Source organism: Canis lupus, chromosome 7 (assembly GCF_011100685.1).
Source record: "Canis lupus familiaris isolate Mischka breed German Shepherd chromosome 7, alternate assembly UU_Cfam_GSD_1.0, whole genome shotgun sequence".
Lineage (NCBI taxonomy): Eukaryota > Metazoa > Chordata > Mammalia > Carnivora > Canidae > Canis > Canis lupus.
The window spans coordinates 75,866,636-75,893,944 of record NC_049228.1 but is presented as its reverse complement, the minus strand read 5'-3'; the positions used below and the strand labels follow the sequence as shown (position 1 = coordinate 75,893,944).

The window sequence follows — 27,309 nt, the reverse complement described above, 5'->3', positions numbered from 1 at the left end:
GGTGGGGAGGGCGGGGGTGGGTATGTAGCCCTGCACGCCACATTCTGTTTCGAGATACATGGTTGATGCACAAGAGATCTTGCATTCATTTTAATTACCCTATAGTTTTCATCATGTGACTGTGCCACATCTTATTATTGGTTTCCTTAGGGGAAGACATTTTGCTGTTTTGCAAATAGTACCAGTGAACATCCCTACACGTCTTCGTGTGTACTGGTATACAAATATCTCCGGGGAATCACCGTTCTTTATTCTGAGGTAACTGTGATTTTTTAAAAAAATTTTTTTCTACTGCACAGTATAAGAAAAAGACAACCATGATAAAATTTACAATATTTATTAGTATGAATCAGTGTGTGTTAAACCCAAAATAACATACAATTGAGTGATGTTGAGGGCGGTGCCTTACTAGCGAATACAAGATGGAAAGGTCCTAACTGTCTGCAGCAGCGTCTTCTATAAGTGAGAACTGGGTCCAGCCCAGACACAAGCCCTTTATAGAAACATGAGAAAAAGGAATGGTTTACACAATAGAGCACTGACACTGGATCACTGGGTCTGCTTTCAACAATGGTGGCTGAAAAAGTAGACTAGATGCCCAATGGATCTGAATATAGCTCCGAGCCCTTTGGTTGATAAACTGGCTTGTAATTCAACTGGCTGCGAGCACTGCACGGAGTGGGGTCCCCTAGGAAGAGCTCAGCTTCAGCCATCGTCCGGCATATTCCCTGCCCGCAAAGGAAATACCTCTGTCACCCAAACCTCCCTCGGGAAATGAATTCAGTTCTCATTGGGGCCAGCCCTTCCGCTGGCCAAAAGTTAGTTTTAGGTCTTTAACCTTCTATAGTCTGCAAGGTAACGTCATCTAAGTACCCTGATGTACCATTTCAAGTATAAAATGGCAAGTTAATTATGTACCTCCCTAAAATGTGCGCATGGCTCCAGCACCACCTCAGGGATTCCCACGGGGAAACAAGCCCTATGAGAACCCAGGCCTTACACTGTGCAACACACAGGCTCGAGCCAGACTCAGCCAGTGAAATGGGTCACATGTCGGTGTCACACATACAAAATTATATTTACACATATACATGCACGTGAAAGGAAAGAAAACAGAGGGGGAAAGGGAAAGTTTGGGAAATTATGGGAAGGATTTACATCCCAAGAAACCACTTGACATTTTGGAGCAATCGTAATTTCCAGGCTTTTCCATGATATTACGTGCTTATAGTTCAATGATCAGAACAGCCAGAAAGTAATTGCAAAGCAAAACAAAGGAAATTAGAGAGCTTCACTGTGGACAAGGCTCGAGTATCTATCTTCAGAGGAGACTCCATGTTTATACGAATGATGTGTGCCCAAGGGCTGTGTACTCTTCACCAACTGCTCTGAGTAGTGATTATATATAAATATATATTGTCATCTGACTGGCTGGAAGAGTTAAGGCAGTATGGAAAGGTAAAAGAGTGGTTCTCACCCTCAATGTGCTTCTGAAATAAGACCATGGGCTCATTGATGGGTTGCTCTCTACATATGATTAACATTAGCTCTTTCATGCAAGATGCAACCACTAAAGACCCAGGCAAAGACTGTGAACCTCTCTGGGACGTGGACAGCCTGAGCTAGACAACTTGAGCAGCTGTTTAGAGAGAGACTCAGGTTCTTGGGGACAGCTGGATGAGGAGAGGTTTTACAACAAGCCTGCATGTCCCCGGGAAAGAGGTCATTCAAATAGCAACCTCAATTTTCTAACTTTTGAAAGAAGCATGATAATCACTTGGCCCGCAAGCAGAATCATGCTGGCTGCTAGTAAAGTTGACAACGTGGAGAAAATCCTAAAAAGCCCAGCAAAGGCCCCGCCAAGACATCTAAATGCCACTTGCTAGCAGTTTTTGAGCGCCTGTCTCAGAGAGCTAAGAAGCACTCTTGAACCAAAAATAAGTATTTCTAGCCTGCACATCCTAAGATTGTCAAGCTATTCTTGCAAGCTGAGTGAAGCAGTTGCAATATCCAATTGACAGCATATTCTTGGGTTTTTCTAGAAAAAAAAAAACCTAAATCTGTGATTTCCACCTGTTTTCTTGATTGCAGTCCACATAAATTGGTGTAAACTTGGCTGTGACTCTCCCAAGGAGACTTGTTCTTTGTTGATGGCGATTTCAGTGTCTCCATCAAGAGTAGGGTGGGCACAGCCATGACAGGCCTCTGAAGTACCAGCTCACACGGAGTCACTGGAGGTTTGAGGTCTTTCGTCAGCTCACAATCTCTTTCTTGGCTTTTATGTTATAGGTTTTCTATTAATGTTTGCTGGGCCTTGAATTAGCAAAAAAGGTACCGGCTGGCCCTGTTGCCATGCTGCCTGATTAACCATTCCTGAAGCCGGCCATTCTTTATGGTTTCTGAGTCCCCACCAAAGGCACAGATCCAAACAGCCTTTAAGAATTTCCTCCCAATATAAGCCCTAAGAGGAAACCAACTGCTTCTTGATCTCAGGTATTTATGGAAGTTAGAATGGTAAGATCTGGATTTCCAATGGAAATAGCTCTTCTTCCTTTCCATGCCTCCCTTCCTTTTCTTTCCATTGGATTCAGACATCTTTAATTAATTGAGCAGACAGGTAATCTAGAAGGGAAGGTTTTGTGAAAGCCTACTCTCAGCTAACTGGCATTTCCAGGGTTGGACCTCTGGTGAGTTACAATGCCCACCTACCCAACGCTTTCTCCAATCTTGTAATTTTGGGGTCTTGCATCTTAGGGTGCTGGTGCTTCCTTTGGCTGGCTTTCCCATAACCTATCGATTGATGTTATTAGAAGTTTGCCCTATGATTTAGACTCAAACATCCTCTGGTTAATTTTCCCCCTGGATATGACACCGTGACATACTGTCTTAGTAAAATCCTACTCTGTGAATTAACCCTCTGTAAGAGAGGAGGAATTTATTACTGTGGAGATGATGCATACCAGGCAGTCTCTGGAAAAATATTTATATCCTACATCTGTCACCATTTACACAGTACTTAAATGACTCCTTCAAACTAGGCCTCCCAACCCCAAAGCTGCATGAAATATTTTAGTCAGATTTGGTTTGCTTGTTTATGTGTAACTAAAACTTAGAAAGACAGGCATAAAGTAAAAGTCAGAGATGTAGAAAACAGTTTCTAATACATCTTTCTCCACTTTCACGATGGCTCAAGTCTCTAGCTTGAGTGATGATCCAATTACGCTCCGCTGAAAGGTAAATTAAGTTAAATTAAATGAACCTTTCAGTGAAGGCTGGTCAGGTAACAGAGGCAGTGGCACTGGAGCACTTGCTGAAATTGGGCTGGGAACGCAGGAAATCAGAGTGGAATGCCACTTTAGAATCTCACACACACAGATAAGCCAGTGAGACTGCTGTACAAATATAAGAATATTTTCGGATTTTTAACAACAACAACAAAAGACTCAACTATACTTATTACCTAACATGTTCCCTCCCACGTGCATTTCACGCCCCAAAGGCCATTTGGTGGCAGCATGGCAGATTTTTCTGGAGTTTTTTCCAGGGACAGTTCCTGCCCCGTCGCTGCAGGTCTTCCAGGAAGCCAAGCCAGCGTCTCACTTCTCCCCACGCTGGGGGCCAGGCTGCTGAGAATAGGAGGTCGGCTCTGGCTTCTTCAGGTTCAGTGGACCCTGGGCCACAGGTCAGCAGCACCGCCGGCTGGCTGGCGTGGGTGGCTTCCCCAGTTTGATTGCTCCATTGTTTCCATTTTCATGGGGGTCCAAAGGTGGGATCTGGCGACCTAGAACAGAACAGAGAGGAGGCCAGGATTGATTGCCTTTTCTCCAGTCGACACTACCTGCTTCAACACCTTCCCTTAATGTTTGGGGTATGCAGGAAGCAGAGGGGCCCGGGAATGGCTCTTTTCTCTCCTCCCTCCTTCTTCCTTTCCCTCTTTCCTTCTTTGCTCTGATGCCTGAAGTCAAACTCCTGTTTGGAAAGGTAAGGAAAGGTAACGGCACCCTCCTGGTACCATGGGCTTCCCTGGATTTCGAACCCCACACCCCTGAGTTAGGGGACAGGCCCCATCCACCTTCTCGGAGTTAGCACCAGCCCCCCTAGAGTTCTGTCTCACTGCAGTGAGCTGCTTCATGGCAGCAAGGCTTCAGCAGTAACCATGAGTACTCATCCTTCTGCTTCTTCAGATAGAACTTGATTGAGAATTGTAATCTCCCTAGTAATACCATTAGTTAACACTTTGCTCCCCATCCCTCATCCTGCTATGCATGAGTTATCTTATTTTTACTTAACATAATTTTTTAAATTGTCCTAGAGGGCCGCGTGGGTGGCTCAGTGGTTGGGCGTCGGCCTTTGGCTCAGGTTGTGATCCTAGGGTCCCGGGATCAAGTCCCACACTGGGCTCCCCACAGGGGGCCTGCTTCTCCCTCTGCCTGTATCTCTGCCTCTCTGTGTCTCTCATAAATAAATAAATAAATAAACAAACAAATAAATAAATAAATAAATAAATGAAATCTTTAAGAAAAGTTTTCCTAGGGATCCCTGGGTGGCGCAGCGGTTTAGCGCCTGCCTTTGGCCCAGGGCGCGATCCTGGAGACCCAGGATCGAATCCCACATCGGGCTCCTGGTGCATGAAGCCTTTTTCTCCCTCTGCCTATGTCTCTGCCTCTCTCTCTCTCTGTGTGACTATCATAAATAAATAAATAAATAAATAAATAAATAAATAAATAAATAAATAAAATTAAAAAAAAAAAAAAAGAAAAGTTGTCCTAGAGTCTCTGTAAACCAACACAAAACTAAAAAGGCAATAGCAGGGGATGGAGAGGTTGTAGCTAAAGGGTATGTGGTTTCTTTTTGAGACAATGAATATAATGTAAAACTGTTCATGAATAACTCTGTGAATATACTAGGAATCATTGACTTACACACTTCAAATTGATGGAATGCACAGTAGGTATGTTTTATCTCAATAACGCTATCTTTGAAAAAGGCAATGGGATCTGGAAATAACAAATATGGGTTCAGAACCGCATAGTTTTCAAAGACGTTCACGGGCACTGTCGTCACTGAATCCTGTGAGGTCGGTGTGACGGCTGCTATTCTCATCATTTCACTAAGCCTCAGAGAGCTCAGGTTATATGCTGCGGGTTGTGTCAACAGTAAGGTGGCACAGGTGGTTCGCTGATCATACATCTTGATTTTCTGATGGGTCTCAAAGCCTGTGTCCTTCCCACTGTCCCCTATTTACACTCTGTGCACATTTCTATCCCCCATAAAAAGACATGCAACACTAGTTCTAAAATAAAGGTCGTTAAAATCAGTTCATCAGCATAACAGTTTACTAAGTAACCAGTACTGAGAAATGGAAGGGAATTGGTTCCAAAGACAGTCTTTCAGGGCAAATGGATGTTACTTACGGGCTATACAGAGAGTCAAATTGCCCGGGCAGGGGTACATCTTCACCACAGGCAGAAATAGTTAATGGCAAAGGTACTGGTGCAGTCTGGGTGCTATGGCCACTCATCAAAGCTCAGGCAGAAAGATTCAGGCCATTGGCAATTATCCAAAATCCAAAATTAATGGTAGAACTCTTCACTTGATGATGAAGCAGAAGGGAAGGTTGTAATAATTTCTGAAGCCACAATTCAGGCTGCTTCCTAGCCACAAAGCTAAGCAAAGCTGTCGCGCACTGTTCTCAAAGCAGTTCAGGCCCAATCCAGAGGCAAATGAGAATGGAAGTGCAGGTACTTTCCTCTTTTGGATATGCTATGTTTTTTTTTTTTTTTAATTAGTCTAATTAAAAGGAATTAAACAAAATACCTCTTGTACTTTGTCAATCTTGAGCAATAAATAGAGGGAAAAGCTCCCAATGACTACCAATGCTCTGATTTATTTAGGTCCCATCTTACCAATCAAGTGTTACTTACTCTTCAAGAGCAAGTGCTGTGTTTCAGAGGGCTAATGATGTCAGGTTGTATCATTATTTAAATGTATAAGACTTCCAGTGCCTCTTCAATGTGTTAGGGGTTTTGGCTTTCACATCTGAAATACTTTGGGACAAAACTGTCATTCTGATTGGTGCAAGCTGTGTGGCCTTAGTTAACTAAGACAAGTACCATTCACTGATTAGTACTTTTGATGATGTCAAAATCAATAGCCTATACTGACATCAACTTCATGCTATTCTTATGTTGCTAACTCTAAAGTTGGCAAAAGAGCATCACAGTTTAGCCCTCCTATTGGTGACTTATTCTACACGCCTCAAGTTGTAAAATTTCTCCTATGATATGTACCCCAAATATATGGAAAGCTTATGTGTACAATACACACTGAAGCCACGAGGGTCAAGCGGAAATCTAGCAACAAAGAGCATGTATGGAAAGCATAATGAGAATGTCAGGGCAGCCCATCGGCATCCCTCCTTGCTCTGCTTGTCCTCCTCCCTCTTTCCTCCCTCCCTCTTCTCTCCTCTGTGGACAATAAGCAAGACAATGCTTAGGATGCAAGATTCAGTAGATCCAAGTCACGCCTAGAGAAGACTCCTTTCTTGTTTTAAACTGTTGGCCATGTTTTTGAATCAGCTGTTGAACCCGGCTTCTTAGAGGCACCAGGTCCTGTTTACCTTCAGAATGGTCAAAATCTCACTTATTTGAACAAAGTATTTCTCAGAGACAGAGTTACAGTAGATTCCTTAGACGTTGTTCTTCTCACCTGGTAAAAGGGTTTTGAGATCTGAGAGTCAGTGTGGAGGTTAAGTGAACTCTTTAATATCTCCAAGACTGCCTCTCCTCATCGATAAAAAAAGACCGTGAGAAAGCAACTGGAAGGTGCTCTGCAGGTGGATCTGTGGCACCAATACGGAAGGAACTAACGACAATTAAGGGGTCCTGGGTGTGTCTCAAGTGGAGTCTGCTTGGGGACAAGGGTTCAGGTACTAGGGTTGGGACCCATCCTACTCTTCCACAAAACACAACCTAGGATCCTCGCTTCAAAGTGAGAAGAAAGGAAATGCTTCCACTTTAAGGCAGAGGTCGAGGAAGGTGGACCCTAACAATGAGGCAAACACCTCAAGCCCAGAAGGAAGCCAGCAGCACTGTGCAAATACACGAGCTCCAGTCCTGTGATCTGAGTTATCTGGAACTTACCGAAAGCTTCAATGTACTTAAACAAAAGAATGGTTCTGGAAAATGGCCAAGGCGTTTTGTACCAAGGAGATCACACAATGGAATCAGTATTAATTACACAGGCATAGAATAGGACAAATATATATCTACACATACACACACAGAAACATCTGAACAGGCTTTGAGCATCATCCTCTGCAGGCTTCTACTCTTACAAAACATCCTTTGAGTACACAATCCCCATCACAAGTCATCCTTGAGTAGAAAGCCTACGCCAGGGTGTTTATTTTAATAAGGTTGGGATTGTGTAAGATTCTGCTCGGAAAGAGGTAAAGGACTTTATTTCGAAATTCAGTTTTCCTAAAAGCTGACAGCCTAGAGAAGAAGCAGGTTTTTTAAAGGATTCCTCAGGAATGCAATATGTGAAAAACAAATTCCAAGCCTATAAATCTGATCTCGGCTCTGGACTGGGGGCTGTAATGCCTTCACACACAACAAAAATAAAAGAGCATGCTTGGTTGCAGCTGTTCTCGTTCCTTTTCTGGAGGGCGGGCCATTCCCTGTGGAGCCTGGAGGCTTCCTGATGGTCCTGCTGTTCATGTTCTTCTCCCCTCCCACTGCAGCTCAGGATTTACTCGGCTTGGCTATCTTCTGTTGGGTGTTAGAGGTGCTGGTAGTTGCTGTGCAACTTCCATTTCTCCATCCTGATTTTCTGAATCATCCTAATTAGTAAATCGACCAGTAGGACTTGGCAGTATTTACCCCTGATAATAGCCTTTAAGGCTCACCATCATGGACCACTGCCCTTAGAATACAGAATGGGAGCAGGGCCGGAGGTGAGGCATGCCCCTTGAGGCATTCTCTGAACTGTCCTTTTGCTGCTGTAAAGAAGATAATCCTGGAGTTATTAGATGACCTGGAACCTTAGAGTCTAGATCTCAGAAATGGGCTAACATTCCATTTGGGACCCGAACGGCTTAGGAGACAGAGTGAATGGCACCAGGAGGCTTGCAGGAAGTACAGGTCCGGGATGAGGAGAGCCTTGATCTAGGGGTGCTGGGGGGCTCAGTCCCTTAAGCGTCTGCCTTCTACTCCGGTCATGATCCTGGGGTCCTGAGATCGAGTCCCGCATCGGGCTCCCTGCTCAGCGGGGAGTCTGCTTCTCCCTCTCCCTCTATCCCTCCCCCTGCTTGTGCTTTCTCCAGCACATACACGTTTTCTCTCAAATAAATAAATAAAATCTTTTTTTTAAAGGGGAGCCTTGATCTGGGTGCCACTAAGAGAAGTAGAAAACAAAGATGGGAAGGACTGTGGGAAGACATCTGGCAGAGAGATAGATAAAGGAAAGAGAGGGATACAGAAAAGCAAGGAGAAATGTCTAGATTGCTGAAGGAATGGCAACATCCACAGAGAGGGAAGAAGGGAGAGGCCACACTGGCTGTGAGCCCAGAATGCCAGAGGTCTTCAATATGCGGGGGCTTCAGTGACTCAATCATCAGACTTCCTTACCATTCAAGAGCATCTTTTCCTTTCCTTTTTCTTTTTAAATGAATAGACTTTCTTCCTTCCTTCCTCTCTTTCTTTCTTTCTTTCTTTCTTTTTCTTTCTTTCTTTCTTCTTCTCTTTCTTTCTTCCTGGAGCAGTTTTAGCTTTACAGAAAAAGTTGAGCAAAGTACAGAGAGCTCCTAATACCCTCATCCCCACCTTTCCCTGTTTTAACAACTAGCACAACTGTGGAATATTTATTACAAAAGATGAGCCATCATTGATTATTCTAAAAGAAAGTCCATAGTTTATATTAGGGCTCATTCTTGGTGTTGTATATCCTATGGGTTTTGACAAATACGTAATGTTAGGCATCCTCCATTAAACACCAGACAGAATAGTTTCAATGCCCTAAAAATCCTCTGTGCTCCCCCATATATCCCTCCCTCCTTCCCCTGAAGAGCCTCTGGTGACCCACGGATCTTTCCACTGTCCCTATAGGTTTGCTTTTTCCAGAATGTCATATGGTTTGGATCATACAGTACAATGTAGCCTTTCCTGATTGGCTTCTTTCACTTAATTGGCTTCTTTCACTTGAATAGTATTCCATTGAATGGATATGTCCCCTTTTTTTTTTATTTTAACATTTAAAAATTGTAAGACATACATACAAAAAAACACCAGCCACAAGGTAAAAATCTAACAAACCCAACTTCATCAGAATGAAGAATTTCTGCTCTTCCAAAGACATTGTCAAGAAAATGAAAGGGCGAGCCACAGCCTGAGAGAAAATACTTGAAAAAACAAATATCTGATAAAAAAAAAAAAAAACATGCATCCAGAATATATAAAAATAATCTTTAAGCCTGACAATAAGAAAACAACTCAATACAAAACAGGCAAAATTTGAACCAACATTTCACCAAAGAGACTTAAGGATTGCAAATAAGCACATAAAAGAGGAAACACTATGAGTCACTGGGAAGATGGACATTAGAACTATAAGGAGGGAAAAAAAAAAAAAAGAACTATAAGGAGATACCACTATACTCCGATCAGAATGACTGAAATTTTATCAACTGGCCAAACCAAGTACTGATGAGGATGTGGAGCAACTGGAGCTCTCCCACATTTGTGATAGCAATGTAAAAGGCTAAAAACACTTTGGAAAACTGTTTGCAGTTCCTTAAAAGGTTAAACATTACCTGGCAGATAAGCCAGCCATCCCACACCTAGGTACTTATTCACACAAAGACTTGTATGTGAATGTTCACAGCAACCCTACTTCTAATCGCCCAAAACTGGAAACACCCCAAATGTTGGGTGGATGGATTAACACAGTTTTACTCGTGCAGTGCAATACTACTGAGCAACCCAGGAACCCAGCAAAATCCATACTGTGTTAGACTACGGAGGGCAAGTGATCTCATTTCTTGCATAAAGAAATTACATGAGGGGGAAAAAGGAGAAAGATGGGAAAGGGAATCTCTTGATTAAGAGAGGCTTAAAAGACATATCGACTAATCCCTGTATGTGTAATTTATTTGCATCCTGATTCAAGCAAATTGTAAAATGCTAACAGAGGAACCATTTAGGACAAATATGAGCTATTTGGAAATTTGAACACTGAATATTTGGTGATATTAATATGATAACAGCATTATGATTACTAATGTAATAATGAAATTGTTGTTATGTAAAAAAAGGTTACATTCTGAACCTATTTATGGATGAAATGATGTCTGGAACTCCCTTCGAAATAATTCAGGTGGATGGCGAGGGGGAGTGTGGGGGTGTGGGGTAGAGATGAAATCTGGTTATGAGTGCATGCTGGTTCATTAGGTTATTCGTTTTACGAGCATATGTTTTTTTTTTGTTTTTTTCCAAAATAAAGCCTACTTTTCTTTTTGTTTTTTAGTTCCCTGGAAGCTTACCACCATAAAACAACCCGTTAATATTTTAAGTGCATGTATCCTTCCAATCTTTGCCCAGAAGAATATACTATTTACCATTATATATGGTTCATATTTTATGAAATCAGGATATTATACAAACCGGTCTGTAACTTCTGTTTCAGTGTCAAGAATTTACCTTTTCATAACTGGAAATACCGATTTACATCATCATTTTTAATCACTCGTTTATATTAGCGACAGCATGGCTTTTTAGAAAAAACCATTTCCCAACTTTTGGACCATTAAGTCATTTCCTGTTTTTTACCATTATGAATAATGTTACCATAAACTGCCATAGGCCATGGGCAGTGAGATAGACTAGATTTTCCAGAGCCCCCTGGCAGCCTTCTACTATAGGCTACTTACTTACTAGTTCTGCGACCTGGAGCAAGTTACAAACCCCTTCATGCCTCAATCTCCTCGTATGTAAAATAGGGATGATAACTGTGCCTATTTCACAGCATAAGTGGTGCACTGATGAGTGTAAACATTTAAGCAGTTGCGACAATGGGACAGAATGAGAATGTGCTGTGTGTTAAACATTCCTGCTACATTTTGCACACCTGATCTATTTCTGCTTTGGAATCCCTGGGATAAAAAAGAGACACATGTTTCGGGTATTTGCTACCCCACTTCTCCCTATTCTGAAAACTACACTGTTTCACAGACATCCTCTATCATTGCACTCCCTAAATTAACTTTTTTGGTGTAAGAAAGTAGACAGGTTTTGTCTTTGTCCTTTAGTGTCCCTTGATGGCTAAATTCACTTTCATTTGACAGCCGGCTACACTACTATAGAATTTGCAAATGCTTTGTTTTGATTTTGAGCCTGCTCCAAACAAAAACTACTAGAGAATTTTAAAAATCCAGGGCACTTAAAAAAGCTAACACTGTGCAAAGAATGATTATAAAACAAGACCTGATCACTGCCTACATATCTTAACTTTCTGCTTGTCGTATGAGCACCCTATTCTAATTTTTCCAAACCAATACACTTGTACCTCTAATTATATACACTTGAAAAAATATTTCTCACCTTGTTCTCAAACTACTAACAAAAAACCTAGTTTAACGTCTACAGTGTCTCCAGATGTGATTTTCCAGAAGAAAGCCTGTGTTCTCTCCTCCACAGTCAGCATTCAAATTAATTGGAACAAAAGCACAGCTGTCTGGCGGAGATCCCACCCGAAAAGGGACATTTTTCTGGGGGAGCCTGCAGCTCCACCTCTTTTTGCCCTTAGGGAGAGTTTAAAAAAAAAAAAAAAGCATTTGAGTTGAATAATTAAAATCCACAAACCAAAACCCGTGTTTCTCACACTCCAGAACCCAGTTCAACAGGCTCACAGCAGACGCAGTCCCCAGAGAGCCTGCTCTTGTGCCAGTCTTCCTCATTCCGGGAGAGGGGGCCCAGGAAGAACAGATCGGATCGGACCGTACCACTCTCTCCCTCCATCCCATCACCACGGCCTGTTTCCCCTGTGGTTGGTTCTACTTCCAAAAGATTTCTGAATTTTGCATCCGAGTTCCTATCCCAGGAACAGCCTATCCCAGCCTCCCCAGTCCTGCATGACTGTAACAGCACCCTGCCTGGGGAGCCATGTCCAACATTTCTCTTTCTATAAATTCCCCCAGGGTGATCTTTCCCTCAGTGTAGACTGGATATGCCACACCTCCGCTTAGAACACTTTCAGAGCTTCCAGGTGCACTCAGAATATCACTCCCTCCTTCCCAGTACAAGGCCAGCAAGGACCTGGCTCAGTCTCCATGCTCCCCACTGGCAGACCAGGCCTCCTTTCTCCTAAAAGCAGCATACCATCTCTTGCCTCAGAAACTCACTTGGTTTGACAGCTCCTCCGAGCTCTTTGCCCAGCTGGCCTCTGTCCACTTTCCAGGTCCAGCTTAAAATCATTTCCCTGGGGAGATCTCCTCCACCCCATCTGAAGTCCTCACCTGTCTCTATCCTTGCAGTCCTTATTCTTTTGCTTCAAAGCATTTATTACAATGTGTAATTACACATCCATTTGACTCTGTGCCAACAGGCTGTCTCCTGCCTCGACGGCCAGTTTGTTTTGTTCACAATGGGGTCCTTGTGTCTAGCAAGGCACCTGACCCACCGAAGAGTACAGAATATGTCTGTTGAATACACGGATCAACAGATACCAGGCCTGTCCGATGGACTGGTGTCATCCAACCTTTGGTCCCCATAGAAGAGCAACTGTATTTTGCTTGATCTAGTGGCCACACTGAAATATTATCTCCTAGAACATCATGAGGCGAGGATGAAGGCCCAAATTCAAAAATCTGAATTAAGCACTATCCTGTTTACTCATCCTAGCCTTACGGAGAATATAACAGGGTAAGATCTTGTCACAGAGCCCCTGCAGTAGGTGTATATCTGAGGCACCTGGAGGAACCATTTAAAGAGTTCATTTAATGGGTTCGTTTAATTTAATCATTTAAGTGTGTTCAAATGTCAGAACGATGGGGAAGCCATAAGGAATCTTGGGAACTACCTGTGAGAGTTGGGGCAGATGAAGACTTCATAAGGAAAAAGACAGAAAGCAGACCTACAAGGAGTCAAGGTTAGCAGGGAGGAAGGAGGAGGTAAAGACGCAGCCTGCTGATGCAGCAGACGCCAGAGCTCTGGAGGGAAGGCCATCAAGAGCTGGGTTTTGATATGTAACACTACAATGAGTAAACAGCAACAGGATATCTTCGTGCTTTCATACACCAGTTGAAACACTCAAATGTACCACAGTTTTCTTGGCCAAGGATAATTCTTTATCTTTTAATTCAAAGAGGAAAACTTCAATGCTCAAATGAAAGGTATAAAAGCTCAGAAAAGAAAAGTGAACAACCCTGAGGAGAAACGCATGGAGCAGATCAAGCCATAGGCAGCAGGGTAAAGGCAGTTTGAAAATGTGATTGAGCAAAGGGTACCTGCTGGAATGCCACTCAGAGGACAGCAGGCTATTCGAGCACAGACAGTGCACAATCCCCGCCCCCCCAAACAGAGCAGCATCTAAATCCTTGACAAGGTAGCTCCAGCCTTTGAAAACAGATAATATTTCGCTAAACAATTTCCAGTTAGTAAATACACTAACTCATGTCTGGAGAACGCAGTTGTCTCCTTCTGGTTTATGAACACTCTGGGAATGTAGAAGAGAAACATTTGTCTCTTCCTACAAGTCAGTATGAATTCATTTAGTTTAAGCACACCTTTTCAAAGGGCTTTTATTCTCACCACTTTTTTACTGCATCTTCTCTCCCAGGCACGTTTGTCTCGGGAACATTGCTTTGGGGAGTGTACAAGTCAGCAATATCCCGTTCTATTTTGAGCTCAGGGAGGAGCACATGTAATACAAGTAGGAACAGGAAAAAAGAAGATAGACGAAATGTCTGCTGCAGTGTATTTAGGTGTACTTGGTACTGCATTTTAAGTTAACCTGTAATTAAGCTACAACATCCCATTCTGAAAAATTCACCTGAAGGAGTAAAGAGGAACCAGCACTTACAGTCTACACATGGCTAGAGGTCTTGCTGCAGGCCATGTATCTACATGCTTTTTTACTAAGGCAATTTTACCCCAAGTATAAAACATAAACAAATAATTGTTTACTTGACATATACTTTTGCTTTTTTTTTTTTTTTAATTTATTCATTTGAGAGAGAGTACAAGTGGGGGGAGGGGCAGAGGAAGAAGCAGGTTCTCTACTGAGCAGTGAGCCAGATGCAGGGCTCAATCCTGCGACTCTGGGATCATGACCTGAGCCAAAGCAAACACTTAACCGACTGAGCCACCTGCTTTTTCTTAAGTGAAGCAGACCACCAAGATCTTGGGAATTCCTTACTCAAATTCCCCATCACCTCGAGCCATAGAAACTTCATATGGGTGAGGAGATATATACTGGCTGCACCATACAAAGAAGTACCTTTACAGTTAAGATATCAATACTTGCCACTTAGGCTTATTTTCTTCTTTGCAGCTCTTATTTCACTCTTTATTTTAATAATGATTTGTGTAAACCTCAGAAAATCTCCTAGCTCATACAGAAACCTCAAGTGAATCTCAGGTATACGGAGCACTGTGCTTCGTTCACTCTCCAGCGGTCTGCACCATCTGCCTTCCAGGGGCTTATGCTGGGGAGAGAGTTCTAGAGCATAAGGAGCTGCACAAAGGAAAGGGGCCGATGTCATAGTCATCGGGAGCTATATCTAGCTTCACTAATTAAAACCTTTATTCAAAACGTAATATCTTAATAGTCCTACAACTTGCCAGAAAAGCCGAGCGTCACTGGAAAAGAATGAGTTCGATGTGAGGGAAAATGAGGTTAATGGAATGAGTTCAAGCCAAACGCTCTAAGATGTCACCTAGCATTCCACAGAAACAGAGGAGAGCTGAGCAGTTGCTTCACCGCAGAGCACTGCAGCAGTGGCCCATTTTCAAGAAGGAGCAGGAGTCTGGGGATCCACGGTTTCCAACATAAAATTACAGCCTAGCACTCTAGAGTTCAACCACGAAGGTCAATGCGCTTGGATAACACTATTCTGTTGAGAGTGTAAAATAACAGCAGTAAAATGAAGCCTCTGAAGGAGGATGGGAGGGAAGGTGATGTGGACCCCAATGAACAAGTAAATGCCCTTCTGTGCATTTCTGTATTATGTAAGCAACCCAGGTCAGAGTTCCCCCATCTCCAGTGAATTCCCAATCAAGCCAAGAGAAACAAACAGAATAATCCCTGCTGTGGGTTCTCAGAGCCTAAAGTAATGAACCAAAACCAGTTAAAAGGAAATAAAATTTGTTCTGGGAAGTGACGGCCCCTCTGGCTTTAAGAGCACGGCCAACGATGACCTCAGGCAGAAGAGAGATCAAACCACCAGTTTCCCCTCTGGAATTCCCTTCTGGAATTGTCTGGAACCAGATAAGACCTTTGAGAACAACTGCCAACTGTTCAGGGGCTTGACTTTTCTCAAGGTGGGTACCCCAGGCCCCTGAGTCCCAGCACTTCAGTAAAGGCTGACACTTCGGCCAAGTCCCAGATTGTACTCTAGAGGCATCCCAGGACAGCTCTCTGAGACAGCCAACTGCAGGTAGCTCTCTGAGGGGACCCAAAGAAGTTGTGAGGGAAAATCTGGCCGTAAGCTAGAAACAGATCTTAGATAAAGGTTACTTACGGGGAACCAACATAAAGAAAGGGAATCATAACGTGACCCAGAACAGGAGACGAAGACGAGAGCAACCACCTTCCACTAACTAGCTGATTAGAAATGAGAAAAAACTTTTCAAATCGACTGTCCACCCAACTGCCAATTTCAGGTCTTGTGGGATGGAGACTCATTTTTTGTTCATCACCACCAGGCAAAAGAAATGACTAAAAGGCTCCTTTATTTTGTTTGCCTAGAGTCATCCCATTTTCTACCTCTCATCACTGCCAATTTTATTTCTCTCCCCCTCAACGTGCTAACACAAATGCTACCAAACACACAACTTTTTAATTAAAATGACTATTTTTCAACACAGTTACTTCATTTTTATTCACATGACATAGAAACAACAGGTCAAAGCACAGAACTATGGAGGTTCAGAATCAGGAGGCATGATGTAGGTCCGGACTGTAGGCTTGCTATCCATGGCATCGGACAGATTCACACAGGTGGAAAGCTCTAGGGCAGTGCCCTGTTATTTTAGCCTTTGACTCTCAGAAGCATACAAGTGTAAACAAAGCCGAAAATGCAACTCAGGTACTTACTGATTCCTTGAAAGAGCTCTTCGATATTAATAGCATTTTTTGCACTTGTTTCAACCACAACAGCACCTATGGATTCAGCATATTCCTTAGCATCCTTCAAGGGAACTTCCCTGGAAAAGAGGTCACATGCAGACAGAAATGAATGCTCATTTGTAAAATATAAAGAACCCTAGCAAAACAAACAAAAAGCTCATGTGGACACAGCTCCTTTATCATCCTGTAAGCATAACAACTCAATCACTCTGCAAGTGTTGAAAACTAGTATGGGTGAAAATCTTTAAAGTTTAAAACCCGGTCTCTGGCATTCATGGAGATAATATCCCCATATGTAAAATGCTATCCCTGGTCCCACAGAAAAAAAGAATTCCAGAACATTACAAGCACTCATTATGAAGATGGCAGCATACATTCCAGCTTTCAGAGTTAGGGTTGATTTCTTTTCCCATAAAAACGACTCATTATGGTCTTTAACAATTTTACACGTGTATGTGCATATATGCACGTGTGCATGCTCCTACATACACACATGCTTTTGTAGAACTTTTATAGATGTCTTTCACAAATCAGAGAGAATATGGCACAGGATTTGAAAGTCTGGAAATGAACATGGTTATACCTACAGTGGCTACGATGCAACAGGACACAACTGGACTTTCACCTTCAAAAGGCTCTTCCAAAAAAAAAAAAAAAAGTCTCTTCCTGCAAAGATTTTAGGACATGAACTCTATTTAAATGAATAATCTAGAAAGACATTTATTGATCTATTTTTAATGTGAAGATGCTGTGGTGGATCCAAAGATTAAGGAGACACAGTTCTGATTCCCCAGAAGTTCAGTCATTTATTCAACAAATATTTATTGACCAGCTATTATATGCCAGTCTCTCTTGTAGGTGCTAAAGAAATCAGTAATCCTTGCCTTCTGGAATTTACACTAGAGAGCAAAGACAAACGTCCGTGGTTACTCTGACCCACAACATTGTAACATCTGCAACACGTGGATTATAAAGGTGTAATAAAGCACCTCAGAATTATAGGAAGTACAGAAGTACAGAAGGTGCACATAAGTATGAGAAGTATACGGAGGTAGGGATCCCTGGGTGACTCAGCGGTTTAGCACCGCCTTCAGCCCAGGGCATGATCCTGGAGACCCGGGATCGAGTCCCATGTCGGGCTCCCTGCATGGAGCCTGCTTCTCCCTCTGCCTATGTCTCTGCCTCTCTGTCTCTCTCTGTGTCTCTCATGAATAAATACATAAAATCTTTTTTTTTAAAAAGAAGTATACAGAGGTATAGGAAGTATATAGAAATACAGGAACTGTACAGAGTGCAGGGAGTACAGGAAGTGTGCAGAAGTACAGGAGGTATACAGGAAGTACCGGTGGTGTACAGAAGTCTAGGAGGTGTACAGGAAGCATACAAAAGCACAGGAAGAGTACAGAAGTACAGGAAGTGACGCACTTTGATCAATGGATCCTGGGAAGGTCAGTGGAGTGTGGCCATGACAGGGGTGTGGGGTGGCCCCTTGGCAGAGGAGTATCCTCATCCCCACATTCTGCACCCAGTACTATCCTGGGTCTAAGGGTGGGTTTACAAGTGAATGGAATGGAGGGAAGTCAGATGGACTGGAGCCCAGAGGGGAGAGAGTAGCCAGGGGGAATCCTGGCAGGGGGGCAGGAAGACACACCCCATGCCTGCCTCATGCCCAGCGGCCACTGAGGAACAGGAGGGCAACAGAGTCAGGCCCACATTCTGGGGGAAACAGTAAACTAAATAGACTGGAGTGAGGAGTGAGAAGAATCTGGAAGCTCCTCTAATGTGGTGGGTGAGGGAGAGTACAATGTTACTAGACAGATGGCTGTAGGGAAAGAAGAAAGGCAGACAGAAAATCAAAACTGGGAGTGGGGTGAAGAGTCTGTATCCCCCTCCCACCTCCTTCCCTTTCCTCTGCTCCTCCAAAGACCTCCTAAAGGCTGGATCTGGTTTATAAAGTTACCAGGGGAAATATGTCCTTGACACTTAAGTTCTTTACGGACCCCAGCTCAAATGAGAGGACTTTTCAGGTGCTAGCTGGAGAAGGCCCTACTCAAGGAGACTCCACCACAGGGGAGGCAGCTGCCCCAGGACTCCAAGCCAGAGAAATGAAGCCTCTTGAGCTGTGTCAGCTGGAATCTGCTTCCATAATCTTTCTTACCAAAGACTCACTGGGAAAAACTATGCTCCTGAACCTGCTTTCTCTCCTGTTTCCATCAGACAAGCCTCCAGCCTCTCACAAAGACTGAAGGGGGAAAAAAACCTTGCATTTTTGTTTTTTTTGTTTGTTTTTGGTGGCAATGAATTTTACATCTGAAATATCCCAGGAAAGGGCTTTCCTACCTCCAGTTTGGCATGTTATCCTAGTTTTCATTTCTTCCCAGCAGTCTTTATCAAACCACAAATAGGAGGGTGGGGCTCATCTCTACTCAAATGTGGTTCAGATAAGACAGGCCGAGCCCTGCTAATCTCCACCTGGGGGTAGGGGCGATTCTGGCCATCAAGGAAGCTTTGGAGACCCCTCAAGTGAGAGCGGATTACCATCAAATGCTTCTCTAGCCCACCACTCATCAGTCCCTTTGTGAGACAAAGAGGAGTAGAATAGGTTTTGCCAAGATTAATGAAAGAACAAAGTCCCTTGCCACACACTTCAGAATATCCATCCTGAGCATAACAGTAACCCTGGGTGGGCTAATCATCTCACAGTTTACACGCTGGACCCTGAAATGGACAGATAAGAAAAGTGTGTCCTCACACTTCTTCCATGTTTAGAAATGATCTCATGAAATAAATGATTTCCCCAAAATGACACAGTGAATCAGCAGTGGAGGCAGGGTCTAATCTAAGACCCTCTGGCTCTGCCCACTTTGCTCCCATCAGGCCTCGACAACATAACCACCCAACTGGCACCTACATTCCAGAGGACTCTCTTTCGATTTTGTAGACAGAGAATATGTGGGATTCTAAAGCTCCTCAGACTGTAATACACTGGAGTCAGGGGCGGAAGCAAGGGAAGGGCATATCCCATCCTCCTAAAGAACAGGTACTTACTGAGTCTAGAGGGCCAGTGAAAGTTCTGCTAACAACAAACTGAGACCAGAAGGATCAACCACTCTTGGATCTGTCAAAATATGTTTCCTCTACTGTGGTATAAAAAGCAATATGTATTTGCTCTTTCTCCTTGCTCCTTGGCACAGAGTTCCTGAAACCAAGTTTCCCAAGTGATAGCTGTGTCTTTTGGTATTTGTAAAAAGCCCGATGATGCCACACCTGAGTTTCTTATACATAGGAGCCCTAGTGAGCTGCAGAGGGGGGCTGGATGCCAGAAGATCCAACCTCATGATTAGACAGTTGAAATTCTCAGCCCCATTCCCCAACTCTGGGGAGGGAAGAACTGGAGATTTAATCAATCATGACTAAGTAATGAAATCTCAGTGAGAACTCTTGAATGCAAGGCTTGGAAAGGTCTGGGTCGGTGCACATGTCAGGGTGCTAGAATGGCAGCAACCCACACCTTGCTCTATGCATTTCTTCCATTTGCCTGGTCCTGAGTTGTACCCTTTAGCGGAGAACTGCAATCATAAATCTAGTGCTTTCCCAAGTTCAGAGAACTCTGTTCTACTGAATTATCAAGCCTGAGGTGGAGGGGACATAGGAACCCCCAAACTAGTAGTCTGCTGGGCAGCAGTGAGGTTAACTTGGGGATACCCAAGACTTGCATCTGGCATCTGAACTCAGGGCGGGGGGGGGGGGGAGTCTTGGAGGACTGAGCCCTTAATTTGTAGGATCTATGGTATCTCCAGGTAGTCACAGTCAGGATTGAATTGAATGGTAGGACACCCAGTAGATGTCGGCAAATTGTCGTTGGAACAAACAGGTACAGCTACAATCTGAAAGAAGAGCCTTAAAAAGGTGAAAATTTCCTTCCTTGGAGATCTTGCAGATAAACTAGCAACCACTGGGAACGCTGGCTGTGTTTCAGGAGAGGCCCACTGCATGTCCCACGCAGCTAGAAGGCTGCCACCACTCGTCATTTATACTTATGATTACATGAGACTAGGGCATCTAGTGGCTTTCATTCATTTTTAAAAAATATATATATATCAAGTGTCTGCCATATGCTGGGCATTGTGCTAGGCCCTGGAACAGGCCGATTGAAACTAATTTGCCCAAGCCAAAGTAAAAGCATAGCTAGTCAATTTTGATGGGAAAGATTGTTTTTGACTTTCTAGACCAACCTATTCAGGACTCCCAGAAATCACCCAGAAGAGTTACTGCAAACCATCCAGGAGGTGTAGACTGTGAGTCCTCCTCCCTCGGCTGCCCCTCCCACCGCTGCTCCTTCAGCTTCTTTCAGGAACCCACGGTGTTCAGCCTACCTTATATATCAGCATTACCCAAGGTTTCTTTCTTAACTCTCTGGTGTCCTGACCCCACAGGAAAGCAGCCACAGGCAGGCCTAGTAGTTAAGATAGAGGTTAGGATGCAAAGCCAACGGGGGACACAAAGGGCAGAGAAGGTGGGAAAGCTGGAGATCATGGGGGAAGCTATTGTCCACTTACCAGGAAAACACTAAATTCAAGGGATCATCAGAAGAGACCAGAGTCAGGGTCAGAACCAAGAGCTAAGTGATGGGGAGAGAGCAATACAGGTCAGGCTTAGGGGTGGAAACACATGAAAGAGGAGACTCCTTCTAAGCCAGTTCTGATGTTAATCAGCTTATACTTCAGCAGGGTCCACACAGCAGCCTGTCACGTGTCTTGGACCCAGGCAGACACCTGCTCAGGCTACAGCACTCAGAGGCTCTCTGTGGGGGAGGGAGGTCAGGAAACAGCATTCTTGTGGCTCCAGTTTTCAATGGGCTGTGCTGCCCCACAAGGGTCCTTGTTTTGTTTTCATGATGTAACCTGGCAACATGGCAGCTGACTCATTCTAATTTCAGAGTTATTTAATTCTCCATGATGGCAGAGAAAGAGGAGGGCAGGTACCCCAAGAAAGAGTTTCTGAAGCCATACCTGAGAGGGGGAGATCAAAGGAGCAGGCTAAAGACAGAGTAATGCTCTGTCCCCGCTAGGGGTTCACTGGGAAGGTTAGGTTCTGTGGGTTCCTCCTTTTTTTTTTTTTTTTTTTAGATTTTATTTATTTATTAGAGAGAGAGAGAGAGAGCCAGAGACACAGGCAGAGACACAGGCAGAGGGAGAAGCAGGCTCCATGCAGGGAGCCCGACGTGGGACTCGATCCCGGGTCTCCAGGATCACACTCTGGGCTGAAGGCGGCGCTAAACCACTGAGCCACCCAGGCTGCCCTCGTGGGTTCCTCCTGAAAGTCAATGGATATAGGTGACTCCCATGGTGCCTCCCCCACCGCAGGTCTTATGCACCTCACTCTACCAGATGGGATTAATGCTTTATAACAATTCTACATATTAAGAAATTTGATATTATAAAATGCTGAAAACAATACCTGGCACATAGTGCTCTATCAGCATTTCTTTAATAAATCGTCACAAAGCTGTATCAGCAAGGATGATGGCATGGCATCATTTTCTTACAGAATGCCACCAAAAAGAGGAATTGATGCAGATGGAGGAAACAAGTAAACAGGAAGCTCAAACTACTTCAGAGCTTAAAGGTGCCTCACAGGTTCAGGTGACTCAGGAAGGCTCCCAGGCGAGTCATCACTGTTCCACAGAAGAATGGGTGAATACAGGCTACATCAGCTGACTCATTAACTACATTAATTTTGATAAATTATCCCCAGATTAAATTGTATCATATTCTGAAGTCCTTTCTCCATGAAAAACATTCTGACATTATTAATCCTGAGTAACCTGTATTCAAAGATAGCAACTTTTCATAAGCCATAAATATTTCTTGTTCTGTGACATTCTTATTCATGTTCTAACTACTTTCGTTTGGATAGTTTGGATTTTTTTTTCCTGTTTATTTGTAAGTGCTCTTTGCATATTAAGAAACCTAGTTCTTTGTAATATATTTTCACATTTCTTCAGCTTATCTTTTGTGTTTAGACCTTTGCCACACAGAAGTTTTTATATAGTCGACTTATTGATTATTTTCCTCTCTGGTTTCTGAGTTTTGTATCACGATTAAACAGTTCGTTCTAATTCCAAGATTATTTTTAACAGTTAACTGCTTTCTCTAACTTTTATGGTTTTGTTATTCTACATTTAAATTCTTGTCCCTAAATTTATTGTAAATTTATTTTTTCTCATTTTCCTCTATGACTAGCTAATTATCCCAAAACCATTTGCTGAATTATCCCTTATTATATTTACTTAAATATCATCTTTATCATATACTAAATTTCTCTATGTGTTTCACCCTATTTTTTGATTCTCTACTCTGTTCATTGACTTTCTGTGCAGTTCTGTGACAATGGTATATTGTTTTATTACTGAATCATTAAAATAGATAGCAATATCTTTTGGGATTAGTTCCTCCAATCCTATTTTTATCTGTTTCTTTTTTTTTTTCCTAAGATTTTTAAGTTTAGTTTAGAGAGATAGAACAGGGGGAGGGGCTAAGGGAGAAGGACAGAGAATCCCAAGCAAACTCTACAGAGTGCAGAACCCAACATGGGGCTCAATCTCATGACCCTGAAATTATGACCCTGAGCTGAAGCCAACAGTCAGACACACAACTGAGTGAACCACTCAGGCATCCCTCTGTTTATTTTTCTAGATGAGTTTTAGGATCATTTTGTAAAATCTCTTTTTAAATGTTGTTTTGGTAATTTGAGTGGAATCTCAGTGAATTCACGGTTTAATCTATGGTTTATACTGACATTTTTACAATACTGAATTTTCCTATCCAGGGAAAGAGTACACACTTTCATTTATTTAAATCTTCTGCATCCTGCAATAGAGTGTAAGTTTTATCTATAGAGTTCTTGCTCATTTTTTTGCTAAATTTATTTCTAGGATTTGAAATATTTCAAAATTTTAAAAACTACATACAAACTAGAAAAGTTTATTTCTAGATTTCTAGGTATTTGAAATTTGTATTGCTATTATAAAGAGAGTTTTACTGTCAACTTGATTTTCTAATTGGTTATTATTTGTAGATAGATGAAGAATAGTTATTCAGTAGACAACCTCGGTTTTCCTAATCCTGTCAGCAATTCAAAAACTTCCCATGAACATGAGGATCACATGATTCATATATCAGATTGGCCAAGATGAAAAAGCTTAATATCTGTACTTTTAGAACACAAGAGAGTGATGCTCATGCACTGTTGGTAGGATGACCACATGTTCCAAAGAGTTCAAGGAAGGTTAAATGTAGAAAAACTATATCCACTAAGAGGTTTCCAGAACTTAAACACATTAAGTTGAAAGGAAAAAAAAAAAAAAACTTGATGCTAAAGACAAAGAGACAAAATGAGGACAAACATCCAAGATTACTGTAGTCTGTCACTGGCAATCATAACTCAGCCTTCTCTAGATATCATCAGAGGATACCTGTGAATCTTTCAGGGCCTCATTTCTCAGATGTGTTCTACAGACCACCATCCCAGGGATTATCCTGGACTCATTAGAAATGAAGATCTTTGCACCTCAGACGCACTGAACCAGAAGGTCTATTAGACAAGCCCCAGAAATAGGCATCTGGGCCACTTCCCAACAGCTTATTATGCATTCTATAGCTTGAGAATAACTCTTTGAAGGGGTGGACTGTAAAATATTGAGTTTAGTATTTCTGCAGTCTATCCAATTCATAATCTGACGCTATGAAGTCCTGAGTTTGGAAATCTGTATTAAGATGACTATATCTAGGATATAATCAAATATACATGCGTCAGGAACTATTTTACAGGTAAAAGAGGAGTGGCCCCATGAGTTCTTCCCAAAAGAAACTTTCTGGTGCTTCGGGTGTGATCTAGAGTGTGTATTTCTAAACTACCATAACAGCAATAACCAAGCATTTCATATCCTGCCAAACTCCTGGAATAAAGCAGTTAACATTTCACTTAAAACATTTTGCCCTATTGGGGCAGGCACCTGGGTGGCTCAGTCAGTTAAGCATTTGCCTTCAGCTCACATCCTGGGATCGAGGGAGCCCTGCATGGGGAGGGGGGTCCCTGCTTAGCAGAGAGCCTGCTTCTCCCTCTCCCTCTTCCCCTCCCCCGCTCATGCTTGCTTGTGCTCTCTTTCTCTATCTCCAATAAGTAAATAAAATCTTAAAAAAAGTTTTGCCCTGTATTGTTCCTCTCTCCCTCAGCCATAGACCCCTTCCAAGGTCAAGCTTAAAAGACCAACGAAGCAGGCCACAAGTAAGCAGGACACGGTTGTTCAACGTCTGGTGGAATACTCTTTTGTCAAGACCATCCCACATGTTTAAGGTATTCTTGCTAAAAGCAGTGGAAATTATTCACAACATTCCATCAGAATCCAGCAGAGGAGGGCTGCTGCCTGCAAAGCCTGCTGTGTGCCACGGAATGGTGTCAGCCCCTCCCCTCCCTCAAGAAGCCACTGAATGAATAAGAAGGGTAGGTTGTGTCACATTGGCTCATATTTTCTCTAAATATGCAATCTCTTTGTGTAACACATAGATGAGCAACCATCTTAGCAATAATTAAAGCAGCAAAGTTTAAAATGTTTAAAACGCTAGTTCTTTTAGACAACTAAACTGGTTTCCCAGTGAGGTGGAACACAATCAAAATGAACTATTTTTAAAAGAATGAAGAATAATTACCACCTTTGCAGCAAAGACCTGACTGGACAATAACACTTTACAATGAAATAAGTGCTAACCATTAAAGCCCTTGACATGTGTACCCTGGGAAGAATTTCTCTTCCCATGGGATCTTGCTTACTTATTCATGTGTGCCCATAACTGCTATTCACCTGGGGCCAAATTCCTGGTGTCAAGTTCAAACAAGCAGTGTCAGGTTCTCGCCACAGACTTAAATGGATTGTTTCTCATGGAAAATGTCAGAGTTTGAACTGAATGAGTATGGAGCAGAAAACACAGATTCTCTAGGAAGACTCGGCCATTTCTTTGTTTCTTAAAACCCCGTTCTCCAAACAGAAATTTAGGCTAGTCCTAAGAAAACCAGAGAAAACCATTGGATCCAGTTTACACTTTTTATGAGATGCTGATATAGCATGATGGCCAAGAACACTGGCTCCAGGACAGACTATCGGGCATAAAGCTTGACCCTACACCCTTCTGAGGTGCAGGACCCAAGACAAACACCTTAACCTCTGTGCCTGTTTCCTTATCAACAAGGCAGGAGAAGGAGAGGGACTCTTTTACAGGATTATTATGAAGAATAATGTGAGCTACTTAGAATAATGTGTGGCACATAGTAAGAGTTCAATTCCTGCTAGAAATCATGATGGTGATGATGAACCTGTTTTCAGACTACTGTCTAAGTGAACAGTATACAAATAGAAGCAAATATTGTGCCACTTGAAAGAAATAGCTGAATTGGCCATAATTCTTAATAGAAGTGACATTTTGAAACTCTGAAACTTTGGACAGCATATAAAATGAAGGGAAAAGATTACTATATCCTCTAGGATGCCTGGCTGGCTCAGTCAGTAGAGCATACAACTCTTGATCTGGGGGTTGAGTTCAGGTCCCACATTGGGTGTGGAGATTATTTAAAAATAAAATCTTAAAAAAAATTATTGTATCTTCTAAGAAAATCTCCAGGAACAAAAAAAGCTTACCATTCTGCTCTATCATACATCTGTTGATGACTTTAGAAAACATCCTTCCTCTGCCCCCTAAAGAAAATCAGAATGAATTTTATGCTTCTGAATTAGAGTCCAGAGGCATCAATATGAATTTATGTTTATCTTACTATAGAGGCAGACAGATACAGAAATAATTATAGTCGACCTTCGAAAAAACAGTTTGAAATGCACGGGTCCACTTATATGTGAATTTTTGGATAAATACAGTATAGTATTTATAAATGTATTTTCTTGGAACACCTGGGTGGCTCAGCAGTTGAGCGTCTGCCTTCGGCTCAGGCGTAATCCCGGTGCCAGGATCAAGTCCTGCATCGGGGTCCCTGCAAGGAGCCTGCTTCTCCCTCTATGTCTCTGCCTCTCTCTGTGTGTCTCTAAACAATAAATAAATAAAATCTTTAAATATGTATGTATTTTCTTAAGATTTTCTTAATAACCTTATCTCTTTTCTAGCTTGCTTTATTATAAGAATACAGTACAGAATGCATATAACATATAAAGTATGTGCTAATCACCTATTTATATTATCGATAAGGCTTTCGGTTAACAGCAGGCTATTAGTAGTTACGTTTTTGGAAAATCAAAGTTATATCCCAATTTTTGGTTGAATGGGGGAGTCAGCACCCCTGACCCCATGTTGTTTAAGGGTCAACTGACAAATATGTATGTACACTCAAGTGAGTATGCATACCTTCATTTCCTAGCTCTACTCACTTAAAGGTCCTAGAACCAATGGGCAACAAGCCAATGCAGCCCATACCTTGGTTTTTAAATACCATTCTTCAACAAAAGGAACCAGAGCTCCTTGAAGAAATGGCTGATACTAGGGCTGAAGCCTAAAATATGCAAGATGAGCCTGTAACATCTAGTTGTGCCAGAAAGTAAGGAAGTGCTCAAAAACCAAAATGATAAGCATATGTTAAAGGGACACAGGGGCCAAAAGAAAGAGCTCCCAGTGGCCAAAGCTGGAACCATTTGAGCAACAGATGAAATAACACAGTACTGCATTATAACCTATGAGTCCATAGTGATATAAACAAATGATTGAATAAATCAGCTAAGTGGGTAGAAGTGACAAATTTCACCTTCAGAAGATTTCCAAATAATGTATGTAGATATTCCTTTCTCAAGGAGGGAGTATAATCCCTCTCCCTTTAGTATGAGCTTATTAGACTTCCTTCTAAGAGTTGGGGAAGGTAACTTTACACGGCAGAAACCTGACAAACACTAGCTCAGCTGGGTAACCA

General features: G+C 42.5%; 1 protein-coding gene across 2 annotated transcripts in view; it reads right to left on the bottom strand.

Annotated features, from left to right (window-relative positions):
• Nucleotides 1-321: 321 nt before the first annotated feature.
• The window catches only part of RAB31 (RAB31, member RAS oncogene family), a 128,669-nt gene continuing 101,681 nt past the window's right edge, over nucleotides 322-27,309 (bottom strand). Inside the window, exons 6-7 of one of the 2 annotated variants that reach the window (XM_038543866.1) lie at nucleotides 16,312-16,421; nucleotides 322-3,781 (exon numbers count right to left, since the gene is read on the bottom strand). In XM_038543866.1, coding sequence (XP_038399794.1) covers nucleotides 3,684-3,781; nucleotides 16,312-16,421 — 208 coding nt within the window. In that variant the 3' untranslated portion in view covers nucleotides 322-3,683. Of the gene's footprint in view, nucleotides 3,782-10,781; nucleotides 11,798-16,311; nucleotides 16,422-27,309 lie in introns of those variants that run through there. The other variant, XM_038543867.1, reaches the window with a different exon arrangement.